The sequence below is a fragment of the Camelus dromedarius genome, chromosome 24, assembly GCF_036321535.1.
Source record: "Camelus dromedarius isolate mCamDro1 chromosome 24, mCamDro1.pat, whole genome shotgun sequence".
Classification (NCBI taxonomy): domain Eukaryota; kingdom Metazoa; phylum Chordata; class Mammalia; order Artiodactyla; family Camelidae; genus Camelus; species Camelus dromedarius.
The window spans coordinates 28,998,578-29,010,193 of record NC_087459.1 but is presented as its reverse complement, the minus strand read 5'-3'; the positions used below and the strand labels follow the sequence as shown (position 1 = coordinate 29,010,193).

General features: G+C 52.7%; 2 protein-coding genes across 3 annotated transcripts; one reads left to right on the top strand and one right to left on the bottom strand.

Moving 5' to 3' along the window:
- The first annotated feature begins 657 nt into the window (after positions 1–657).
- Positions 658–5,900, top strand: MEPCE (methylphosphate capping enzyme). Its single transcript, XM_010996308.3, has 4 exons — positions 658–3,475; positions 4,671–4,889; positions 5,059–5,185; positions 5,302–5,900. Exons 1-4 carry the CDS (start codon positions 1,793–1,795, stop codon positions 5,352–5,354), a joined length of 2,082 nt encoding a protein of 693 aa, XP_010994610.2. The 5' UTR covers positions 658–1,792; the 3' UTR covers positions 5,355–5,900.
- Positions 5,901–6,875: 975 nt separating this feature from the next.
- On the bottom strand, positions 6,876–8,455 carry PPP1R35 (protein phosphatase 1 regulatory subunit 35). 2 transcript variants are annotated; one of them, XM_031432580.2, is made up of 4 exons: positions 7,783–8,455; positions 7,450–7,702; positions 7,233–7,369; positions 6,876–7,080 (listed from the first exon to the last, which is right to left on the bottom strand). In XM_031432580.2, the coding sequence occupies exons 1-4, from the start codon at positions 8,023–8,025 to the stop codon at positions 7,051–7,053; spliced, it is 663 nt and encodes a 220-aa protein (XP_031288440.1). In that variant the 5' UTR covers positions 8,026–8,455; the 3' UTR covers positions 6,876–7,050. The 2 variants fall into 2 exon arrangements, with proteins under 2 accessions (XP_031288440.1, XP_031288439.1); XM_031432579.2 differs by having other exon boundaries at positions 6,876–7,126; positions 7,783–8,201.
- Positions 8,456–11,616: the final 3,161 nt, after the last annotated feature.

Genomic DNA, 11,616 nt, shown 5'->3' with positions numbered 1-11,616 from the left:
AGCTGGAAGCCGCTTCTGCGTTTGCGCAGCAGTGTTATTGCTGCCATCTTCCAACCGAAGGCCGTGTAAAACTACAAATCCCATAATCCTCGTTGGCCACTGTTCTTAGGTTGCAGAATAGCGCCTGATCGTTCAGAAAGCCTATCTTCCTTTTACTAATTTTTCTCTCTGCTCCAGACTGCCTTTTCCTTCCTCTTTTCGTTCCCTGATTCCCATTATTCCTTTTAGTCTCCTCTACGCCCTTAATTTGATATTTTGAGACTATCCTTAACCCCACTCTCGTCTCTTCTACCCTCTTCTCAGCCACAGGACCTGCACCCCCAAGTGCTGTAGGCAGGGAGAACGGGCCACCTAGTACCCCCTTGGAAAGGGCGTTAAGTAGCTTCTTTCCCATTGGCTGAGGCAGGGGGCCCAAAGCAGGCCGAAACCTCTTCCCCGCCCACATTCGTTTTTATATAAGGCGGCGCGAAGCCGCAGCGCGCGCTTGGGAATGCCTGTGTACGAGGGGGCGGTGGCAGTGTTGGTGGATGTACAGCTATTGGTGGCTGTGGTGGGCGCCGGGGTCGTTGTCCGCGGGCTGGGAGGCTCGTGCGCAGGCGTCGGGTGGTGGGTGGAGGCGTTGGTGTAGGGGCGGTGGAGGCGGAGGAGACGGAGGAGAGGGCGTGGTGTCCCCAGGTGATCGTGATTGGGGGAAGGCTGGGGAGCGAGAAAACCACTCGGCCGTTTCGGGGAAGAGGAAGTTGGACTGTAACATCGGTTGTTTTATTGCCTTTTTTTTTCCAGTTCAGCAGAGAATATTTTCCAGGGGGGGTGAGTTAAAATGATCTATCGTATTATATTGAGAACAGTTTGTAGGAAGACGGTTAGTACGCTCCGCTCTTTCCTTACCCCCTACTTTTAGATTCACTCCTCCGCTCCCTCGCAAACCCTTCTAAATAGGTGGGCAAAGGGGGCAGCAAGTTATGAATAATTCATGAGGGCCGCCCCGTTCCTCCCTCACGCCCTTCCGAATCGTGCTGACGCACGTTTCGTGTACCAAACCTGAGGAAGCGACGTAACAGTCCCCGCCCCCTCGGACGCAGGGCGGGGCGTCATCTCCAGCACGTGCTGCATCTACCCGCGCAAGTCCAAAAGGGTGTGCGCAGGCGCTGCCCGCTAGGGGGAGGAAGGAGGCGGGGTAGGGAGGTTGCTGGTTTTAGAGCCGGGCGGAGACCGCTGAGACTCATTCCTCAGGAACAAGGGTCGGGTGTCAAGGAGACCTTTTCACTCCAGCTCCCCGACCCCCGCCTACGGTGGGTGGGATCGCGCGGCACAAAGGATATCAGTAGGGACGGACATAGCTGCGAAGGGAAGTAGGGTGTCAGTTTCGGGTGGTGGGCTTTTTTGGGGGGGGCTGAGGGAGGCTATATTTAAACTCCCGGAGCCGTTAAGTTGCTTCGTACTCAGATGCGCGCGCAACCAGGGTGGTGGCGGAGTGCGCATGCGTGATTCCGGGACGAGAGGAACGCGCTCCAGCAGTGCGCGCTCGCGGCGAAGCGGTAGTGGTAGAGGAGAAAGGGGTCGGCGCAAGCGCGGTTGATTCCTCGAGTTGTTCGGGTCTCGCGGGCATCTTGTTTTGATCTCGCGGGCGAGTGGGGCGCGCTTCGGGGGAGGCGCTTGGGCGCGAGACTAGGCGAGAAGAGCAGAGCTGTGCGCGCACTCGGGAAAGGGAAGGGAGCGGGGTCTAGAAAGGGGGGTTAAGTCCCCTAGTCCCCCCTGGTTTCCCTCGACTGGGACGGAATAAGGGGAGGAAATGATCGAGATGGCGGCGGAGAAGGAGCCGTTTCTGGTGCCAGCCCCGCCGCCACCGCTCAAAGATGAGTCGGGCGGAGGGGGCGGCCCCACGGTGCAGCCGCACCGAGAGGCCGCCTCCGGGGAGCTCCGCGGCGGGACGCAGCGTGGGCCGGGCCCGCGCGCGCACTCGGCGGGGTCCCCGGCTTCTGGGACTGGCAAGGAGAGCCCCGGGGCTGTATCCACCCCTCGGTTTGGCCAGTCGCAGCAGCAACGAGGGGGCGGCCCCCAGGCGCAGTCGCACGGGGAGGCCCGCTTGTCGGATCCCCACGGGCGAGCCGCTCCCCCGGACGTGGGGGAGGAGCGACGGGGAGGGGGCGGAACAGAACTGGGCCCCCCTGCCCCGCCTCGACCCCGTAATGGCTATCAGCCCCACCGACCCCCTGGGGGAGGTGGGGGGAAGAGGAGAAATAGCTGTAATGTAGGGGGAGGTGGTGGAGGCTTCAAACATCCGGCCTTCAAGAGGCGCAGGCGGGTTAATTCGGACTGTGACTCTGTCTTACCTTCCAACTTCCTCCTGGGGGGCAATATCTTTGATCCACTGAACCTGAATAGCCTCCTGGATGAGGAAGTGAGCCGCGCACTCAATGCAGAGACCCCTAAGTCATCCCCACTTCCGGCCAAGGGGCGAGATCCAGTGGAGATCCTCATCCCCAAAGATATTACTGACCCTCTCAGTCTGAATACTTGCACTGATGAGGCCCAAGTAGTTCTTGCTTCACCACTCAAGACTGGTCGGAAGCGGCATAGACACCGGGGACAGCACCACCAGCAGCAGCAGCAGCAGCAGCAGCAGGCGGCAACTGGAGGGAACGATAGCCACTCCGTGCTGCCCACAGCCCCCCTCACTCCCTCACTCCATGGGGAGGGCACCATACAGCAGCAGCGGCATAGGGGCCAGAACCGGGACGTCCCCCAACCCTATGAACTCAACACAGCCATCAACTGCAGGGATGAGGTCGTGTCACCCCTTCCATCTGCCCTGCAGGGTCCCTCAGGCTCCCTTTCAGCCCCTCCAGCTGCCTCAGTTACCTCTGCACCCCCATCTTCCTCCTCACGACATCGCAAACGTCGCAGGACTTCCAGCAAGTCAGAGGCAGGGGCTCGGGGTGGAGGCCAGGGTCCCAAGGAAAAGGGCCGAGGGAGTGGGGGAGGCCGCCACCAGGTCCACCCACTACCTGCAGCAGGTTTCAAAAAGCAACAGCGCAAGTTCCAGTATGGGAATTACTGCAAGTACTATGGGTACCGCAATCCTTCTTGTGAGGATGGTCGCCTTCGGGTATTGAAACCTGAGTGGTTTCGGGGTCGGGACGTCCTAGATCTGGGCTGCAATGTGGGCCACCTGACCCTGAGCATTGCCTGTAAGTGGGGCCCATCCCGCATGGTGGGCCTGGATATTGATGCCCGGCTCATCCACTCTGCCCGCCAAAACATCCGACACTACCTGTCCGAAGAGCTGCGTCTGCCACCCCAGACTTCTGAAGGGGACCCAGGAGCAGAGAGTGAGGAAGGGACCACACCCATCCGAAAGAGGAGCTGCTTCCCAGCCTCACTGTCAGCCAGTCGGGGTCCCATTGCTGCACCCCAAGTGCCCTTGGATGGAGCTGACACATCCGTCTTCCCCAACAATGTTGTCTTCGTCACGGTAAGAGGGTCTGCAGGCTCTTGGGGTGGGGCCAGGAATGATGAAGAGACTAACTGGGAACATGGCAGGGCCAGGTTATGACCCAGGGGGTTTCTGTGCATGCACCCCTCCATAGGAGAACCAAACCCTCAAGAGAAGGGTCTGAATCTGCGACTGATTCACTGGGTGTCTCTCCCCTCTTATAACCTGGAAAGGTGGGGGCTCTACCTGGGGTCTCTTCTCATAACTACAAGCCCCAAGATAGGGCTGACTCCTTGTGCCCTGCTCCGATCCTGTGCTGTAATCCAGACCTGTCCACCATCTGATAGGGGCTGCTGCTCTCTAGGGGATTTGGTCCACATGAAAACTTGTCCTCCAACCTACTGAAGGTGCATGAAGGGATAAGTGGCAGACATGCAGTGTCTTGGGGTAGGGGTAGTTTCTGTTCTTCAATAGGGACCTGTTTGCATTAGATGGTAGAGTTGGTTAAACAGTGTCTGGCCAGGGACCTAAGTGACTTGGCCTTAGATCATCTCCACACTGACCCCAGATGGTGGGATGGGGAAAAATCAGAAAGTCCTCTGCATGCAAGCGTACCATGTTTTTCAGTGTCTGGCCCCGAACCGCACACGGCTCCCCATAAAGTGCCCCAGTTAGGCCACCTGCAGGAATAGCTGGCAGTGTGTTGGGTTCCACCTTGAAGAATGGACATTATGGAGGGTGGTAATGAGCTGCTCATCTAGGAAAGGTTTCCTGAGGGAGTGGGCTCATTTCTCTGGGAGAAAGGGGAGACTAGGTCTGAAACTGCCAGCCCTAACCACAGGGAAGGACCCCACAGTTCTCCCTTTCAAACCTGGATTAGGTCCGTCTGCAGAATGTTCAGTCACTCAGCTTAATGCTTTTGGAGTGGGAATAAAGTACTGGACAGGGTCTTGAGAGAACCCCAGCATTCTTTCTCTGCAGTCTGACCCCCTCTTTGGTGATCTCATAGGTAATTTGCTCAATTTAAAATTACCCTGGCTCCCTTTTTATGTTTGATTGGCTTACCACCAATAGAAACCAAGAGAATGAGACTCAGAGAGGGCGCCATCTGGGAGTTATTCTGAGGAGTATCAGGAGATGGTGGCCAAAGACTAAAGTCAGGCCATAGAGTAAGTTCTGTGGCAGCAGGGGTTTTCATGCCTCTGTTGACCTCATCCCCGATTCTTGCCCTCAGGGTAACTATGTGCTGGATCGAGATGAGCTGGTGGAGGCCCAAACACCAGAGTACGATGTGGTGCTCTGCCTCAGCCTCACCAAGTGGGTGCATCTGAACTGGGGAGACGAGGGGCTGAAGCGTATGTTTCGCCGGATCTACCGGCACCTACGTCCTGGGGGCATCCTGGTCCTGGAGCCCCAACCTTGGTCATCTTACGGCAAGAGAAAGACCCTTACGGTGAGTTGAGGTTTCTGTGGAAATTGGGACTCTCCTTTCTTTAGTTGAGGCAAGGAAGCAGAAAGGGAAGGACTTCCTGAATTAAGGTGAAGAGGCCCCCCAGGTGGGCATCCTCTTCTACCGTCTGAGAAGGCAACAAGCTGAAGTGGTCCCCTGCCCTCCTCCCTAGGAAACAATCTACAAGAACTACTATCGAATCCAGCTGAAGCCAGAGCAGTTCAGTTCCTACCTGACATCCCCAGAGGTGGGCTTCTCCAGCTATGAGCTTGTGGCCACACCCCACAACACCTCCAAAGGTAAGGTTGGCTTATTTTGTTGGGAGAGGAAGGGAGGCCAGTCCTGGTGTAGGGTAAAGACCTTGTGGAGAGTCTTACAGTCCTGCCAATCCCTCCTGATTACACTCTTCTTTCAGGCTTCCAGCGTCCTGTGTACCTGTTCCACAAGGCCCGTTCCCCCAGCCACTAAGTGGCCTTCTGAACAGAAAGTGTGCAGAAGCTGCCTGCTGCTCCTAAGGACCTGGGGGAAGAGGAAAGTATCCCAAGGTCTTTCCTTTCTGGCTCCAAAAATAGTTTCCTTTCTTGGATCTGCAACGAAAGCTTTTCCTGTGTTGCTGCCCCAGCCTCTTCCCTACATCTCTGGCACCTAAGCAGCAAGCCCAGCTGTGCTGGAGTTACCATCATCTTCCTCTCCCCTAGCCCACTGGGCTGGATGGCATGGACTGTTTGCTGACCTCTGTTCTCCTAGGGCACGGGAGGTGGGGGGTATCAAGTTCTCTAGCCTTTTTCTCCTGTTCTCCCAAGGAGAGATTCTCATTTCTCCTTGGCTCTTGTCCCTAGCTGCGTTTCAGTGGACCACGGATAGATGGACTGAGGGTTAAAAAGGGGAAGTTGGTGGGGAGGCATGCAGGTACTGTGAAAATCCTTCCCTCTGCTGTCCCCCATTGGGAAAGGGGGTTGGGTTTGGAATGTGAGAACAGCACAATAAACTTGATGTTTAGGGCAGTGGCCCCCACACCTGTGTCTGGAGCATTCTCTTGGTGGGGGTGGGAATGGTACCTCCCAGTAGAACCTATCTTGTCTGCCTAGACTAGTCTTAAGGAAGAGGTTTTTCTGTGGTTGGGTTAGCATTGTTGAATGCTAGTGAGACTTGTACACAAGTATACAGAACCCTAGGTCAGGGAAAGGGGTCATATTGTGAATTTTGATGTGAAACTAGAAGAGTCCATCTACCCTCCCCCCAAAAAAACCCACTGACAAAAATTTTTTGTGGGAACTTTGGGCAGAAGACTAACTTTGGAAGAGTTAACAGTGGAGTTGAAGTGGAACCAGAAGAAGCGCTTGGACCAAGCCACCTACCTGCTCTGGGACCTACCACCCACCTTTTGTTTGTGCCTGCGGTGTGGAACCAGGCTAATGGGCAATTTAATTAACATGAAGCTCTTCTGCAGCTTGTCAAGTGTTCCTGGAGCTTTGAACATTCATTCAGCAAATACTGAGCGCTCCTGGGTCAGGGGTATACAGATGGGCCAGGCCCTTAAAGGTAAAAGGAGGTAATTTCCCTAACTAGGTGCTAGCAGCTGCCTTGTAGGCTCCTTGAGCCAGGTTTTGAGGAAAGGCTTCCCCCAAAGTGCAACATGTAGGTTGAGCCCTACATGTTAGAGTGATCAGAAATAAGTCGTGGGGGTGGGTATAGCTCAGTGGTAGAGCAAACGATTAGCATGCACGAAGTCCTGGATTCAATCCCCAGTACCTCCATTAAAATAATAATAAAGTCGTGCAAGGAATATGTGATGTCATCAAAAACAAAGGTGGTATCTGTGACTGAAGTCAGGGTAAGAGGTTGGGAGGGTATGTAAATCCGCCTTGGGCAGTGTTTTCTACTTCTCATCGCTACCAAGTTCCTTTAAAAGGGGGCCAAAACCTTGACTTCCTGGCAGCTTCCAACCTGAGGCTTTACCCTATCTTAAGGCTCCCAAGAAGAGTCCCATTTGTTAGCAAAACCGCTTTATTCTGATAAATAGTTTAAACAAAAATATGAACTAGCAATCCAGGGAGCCGCCAAGTCTATGCTTCCCATCGTCTCAGTGTCCGATGCATGAGAAAAGTATCCTCTGAAGGGCGGGGCCGGAGTTGAAGCCGGAGAGGGGGCAAACCTTCCAGGGTCAGGTGTGGAGATTCATAAAATAATGTATCTGGATCACACAAAATGGTCATGTCTGGCCCTGGCCCAGGCGGCTCCTGTTGGAGCCCAAAGCAAGGTTACACTCGGGGAGGGGACAAAACCCGCGGCAGTGAGGGAGAAGGGGGAACGGGGTCGGGGGGTCCTCAAGCCAAGGTCCCTCACCTTTGGGAGCGGGGCTCGGGCCTGCGGCGGCAGAAGCGCCAATTTCTCCCTCAGCGCGGCGTTCAGAACCTGTTCCTCGGGTACCTGCAGGCTCACCAGGTCCCGGAAGAGCCGCTTGGAGCGCGGCACATTCAACCCTGAGACCGCGGGAGGAGCGGAGGTGAGCGGAGCCTCTCGCCCCGACTCCCGCGCCCGGCCAGCCGCCTGCCCCCCTCACCCTCGGCCACGCTCTCCTCCAGGCCGCAGCGGGTCTGGAACGACTTTCTCAGCTGTTCCTCCACGGCCTTCGCGGCATCAAACTGTCCCCCGGCTGCGGCCCGCGCGGCCTGCAGCTCGAGGCTCAGGGCCAGGCTGCTCTGTTGCGAGGGCGTCCCCAGGTCCTTCGGCGCCGCGGGCTTCTCGCTCGGTGGGGCGGCGGCCGGCGGCGGCTCGAACCGGACCGGGGAGGGCGGCGCCAGGCGGAAGCGGACCTGGGAGCAGAGAGCGGGACGGTGAAGAGGCGGGCGCGGGGTCGTCAGCGGGCTGGCGGCCAAGCCTTCCCCTAGGTCACCTGCCGCCCCTTGCGGGCCCCGCCACGCCGGGCCGCCCGCCCCTTCCGCTGTCCCGGGCTGCGGGTGGACAGCCCAGGGCTCTCTGACCGCGGGCTCAGGCTCAGGCTCAGGCTCAGGTCCAGACCGGGCTCGGGCACTGGGACTGCGGGGTCCGGGGCGCGAGGTTCTGGGGGTGGCCCTGGGGCCGCCAAGGCCCCGCCCCCTCCCACCGACTCTAGCTCTGACTTCTCACAGCCCATCATCTTGGAATGTCTGCAAAAATGCGGGATCGCTGGGGGCCAAGGGTCGCAGGACTCGAACTGGCCACCTTTCCCCCGCCCCTCTCAGACGCCGCTACCGAAAACCGTACGCAAGGGGACGGAGAGACAAGCCCTCCCCCGCCCCATTGATGCTCCTAACCGTCATTTCCGTTCCTCCGCCCCCTGTCTCCCGGCGGGCTTCCGCCTGCAGAACCTCGCCCCGCCTCTAGGCTGGGGTTTTAGAGCTGACGCCCGGCGAAACCCTACGGGTCCTCATCAGGACCATTTCGCCTTCTGAAACCTGTGTTACGGCATCCTTGCCTGGTCGAAACGTCAACTGGCTTCTGCTGGAATCCGGAATGTGTCAGTCCTTTCTGTTGGGGCACCAGATAGGACAGCTTTAACTTAACGATCCAGCGCCCCCGCGTCGGACCTCCCTACTCTATGCCTCCACAGCATCTCCAGGCTTTCGGTCATTCCTGAACCACGACCGGAGCCCCCCTACTATGAGTGGGGGCGTGGCTCGCTGACCCCAACCCTGGGCTCTGTCCTAGGACCCTGGGCGATCGTGGTTGGCCGAGCGGTAACTGCCTCATTCAGCCCTACGGCCTTTTGTGACTTTTTCCTCTTCGAGGGGTCCGTAAAATATTCATCTGTATGAACAATAAATGTTTATGTTGAGTACAGTTTTAAAAAAGAAAGGCTTTGTGGACATATCCTGGAACCCTGGACTGCAGGGCAGGAGACTGGAGCTCTCGCCGTTCCTGGGGGCAGGTCCTCTCAGTTCTGTGAGCCTCTTTCTTCTTGTGTAAAATGTACTAAGTTGGGTTCAACTCTCCTAAGGCGCTCCCAGAGTGGTTAATACTTAGTCAACAGACATGTTTGTGTGCCACTTTTCAGTTTCTTTTCACATCCTTTATCTTCTCAAGAAATGCTGTGGAAGATCAACAATGGATGGCGTTACCACATTTTAGAAAAAAAAAAAGTTTTGAGGCTCTCAGTGGTGAAACTAGAGGCTTTCCTGCTAGTCAGGAAGAGGAAAGTACGCCCATTCCCTCCACTGCAGATCTTCTTGGACTTATGGTAGGGTTATGTCGAGATAAAAATATCCTAAAAGTCAAAAATGCATTTAATACAGATAACCTACTGAACATCATAACTTAGCCTACCTTAAATGTGCGGAGAACATTTACATTAGCCTATAGTTGGGCAGAACCATCTAACACAAAGCCTGTTTTATAATAAAGTGCTGAACACCTCATGTAATTTATTGACTACTGTGCTGAAAGTGTATGGGTACAGAATGGTTAGTGACTGCAAGGCTGACCAGAAGCTGCAGCTCACTGCCTCTGCCCAGTGTCATCACAGGAGCATATTGTACCACATACCACTAGCCCGGGAGAAAGATCAAAATTTAAAATTTGAAGTACAGTTTCTACTGAATGCTTATTGCTTTCACACCATCATAAAGTCGAAAAATTTTAAGTCAAACCATTATAAGGTCGGGGACCATCTGTATATACATTGTTTTGTATATCTGACTTTGGAAACATATATGTTTTACATGATTATATGATAAAAATTAATTTTAAAAACTCAGTCTCTAAAAGTTGAAAGTAAAAACGAATCTAAATGTATATCTAGTTGGTAGCCTAACTACACAGAAGAAAAGTCTTCTGAATGACTTGGAAACAAAGTAATTTAGCTATACATCCCAAAGATCTACCCTAAGGACAAAATTTACTGCTATTAAAAAAAAACTGCCATAAAATCTTAAATTGTATTCAGTAGTCATATTGTTGGGAATAGGTGAAAATGGGTAGGTTAGAGCATAATTATCTTGATGTTATCTCAACTGGAATATTGGAATAGGAGAGAAGACATACAAATATAAACTCACTGATGCTGTGCAAATTACCTATATTAAATTTAGGATGTATCTTATTAACCCATGTTGTATTTTAGCTTAGTTTTTTAGCTTAATTTTTAAAGTATATACTAATTCTGTGCACTGAAAAGCCCTTAGAAACAATAATGGACCCAGTGAGCACCCCTGGCCCTCAGAATGTGGTAACTAATTCCATATCTCTGGGCATTTCAAAAACTATACACAAATGTTCATAGCAGCTTGATTCATAATGGCCAAAAACTGAAAACAACCCAATGTCCTTCAACAGGTAAAGAGTTAAACTGTGATTTACCCACACCATCAAATACTACTCAGCAATCAAATGGTGCACACTATTGATTCACACAACCCCTTGAATGAATTGCCAGGTTATTATGCTGAGCAAAAAAGCCATCCCCCAAAATTACACACTGTAGGGGAGGGAAATAGCTCAGTGGTAGAGCATGTTCCTAGCATGCACGAGGTCCTCAGTTCAATCCCCAGTACTTTTATTAAAAAAATAAAACATTTTTAAACATTTAACATGCTGAATGGTTCCATTTATACAACATTTTATAAATGACAAGAATTTAGAAATGGAAGACAGATTGCCAAGTGTCAGGGATGAAGTGGAAGAAGGGGAGGTGGTGGGAGGGAGCTGGGTGTGGTCATTAAAGGGTAGCACCAGAGTTTGTCTTTGGTGTTGAACTGCTTGTTTCCCTTACTGTGGTGGTGGATACAGGAACCTACACAAGTAATAAAATTATATAGAACTTAATACTAATACACACATGTGTACAAAACTGGAAAATGTGAATGTGATTGGTGGATTATGTGAATGTCAATATCCTGGTTGTCATAGTATAGAATAGTTTTGCAAAATGTTACTGCTTTAGTCCATTCATGCTTCTATTCACAAAATACTATAGACTGGGTGGCTAAACAACAAAAATTGACTTCTCACAGTCCTGGAGGCTGTGAAGCCCAAGGTCAGGGCACTGGCGGATTCCATGTCTGATGAGGAACCACTTCCTGGTTCATGGATACCCATCTTGTCACAGTGTGCCCACGTGGTGGGAGAGGCAAAGCAGCTCTCCCGGCTGTCTTTATAAGGGCACTAATCACCTAGTCACTTCCCAAAGGCTCCACCTCCAAATACCAACACACTGGGGATGAGATTTAAACATATAAATCTTCAGGGGACACAAATATTCATTTAGTCTATAGCAGTTATCATGGGGGAAGATGGGGGAAAGTGTACAAGGGATCTTTCTGAATTATTTCTTACAACTACATACAAATTTACCAAGATCTCAATAAAAATTTTAATTAAAAGTAATGTTGGGTTTGGGAAGAGGGGCAGTGTGTGAGGGTGGGTGTAGAGAGCAAACAAGATTAGCCAAGGGTGGAGGACTGTCGTAGCTGGGTGATGGGTCCATGGGGGTTATCATAATATTTTCTTTACTTATATATATACATTGGACTATTTGTATGATTAAAACTTTTGGGGTTGTCTTTTTTTTTTTAAGGAGGATGAGATAGCTTTGGCACCCAGGAAGTGTTGGAGCTGAAACTTGAGACTTTGCCTCACCCACCCCACGCCCTGGCTGTGCTGATGGATAGAAAGGCCCTACTGAAAGTGAGTTCAGTGTGAGTTCAGTAAACTCCATTCCTCAGACTTAAAATCTAGCCACTACCACTTCCCA

Excerpts from the sequence above, each read along its gene's own strand:
- MEPCE (XM_010996308.3), top strand. The coding sequence starts at position 1,793 with ATGATCGAGATGGCGGCGGAGAAGGAGCCGTTTCTGGTGCCAGCCCCG. Across the intron at positions 3,476-4,670 it reads ACAATGTTGTCTTCGTCACG|GGTAACTATGTGCTGGATCG; the intron begins GTAAGAGGGTCT and ends TCTTGCCCTCAG. Across the intron at positions 5,186-5,301 it reads ACCCCACAACACCTCCAAAG|GCTTCCAGCGTCCTGTGTAC; the intron begins GTAAGGTTGGCT and ends CTCTTCTTTCAG.
- PPP1R35 (XM_031432579.2), bottom strand. The coding sequence starts at position 8,025 with ATGATGGGCTGTGAGAAGTCAGAGCTAGAGTCGGTGGGAGGGGGCGGG. Across the intron at positions 7,703-7,782 it reads GGGCCCGCAAGGGGCGGCAG|GTCCGCTTCCGCCTGGCGCC; the intron begins GTGACCTAGGGG and ends CTCTGCTCCCAG. Across the intron at positions 7,127-7,232 it reads CCCGAGCCCCGCTCCCAAAG|GAGCCGCCTGGGCCAGGGCC; the intron begins GTGAGGGACCTT and ends GGGCTCCAACAG.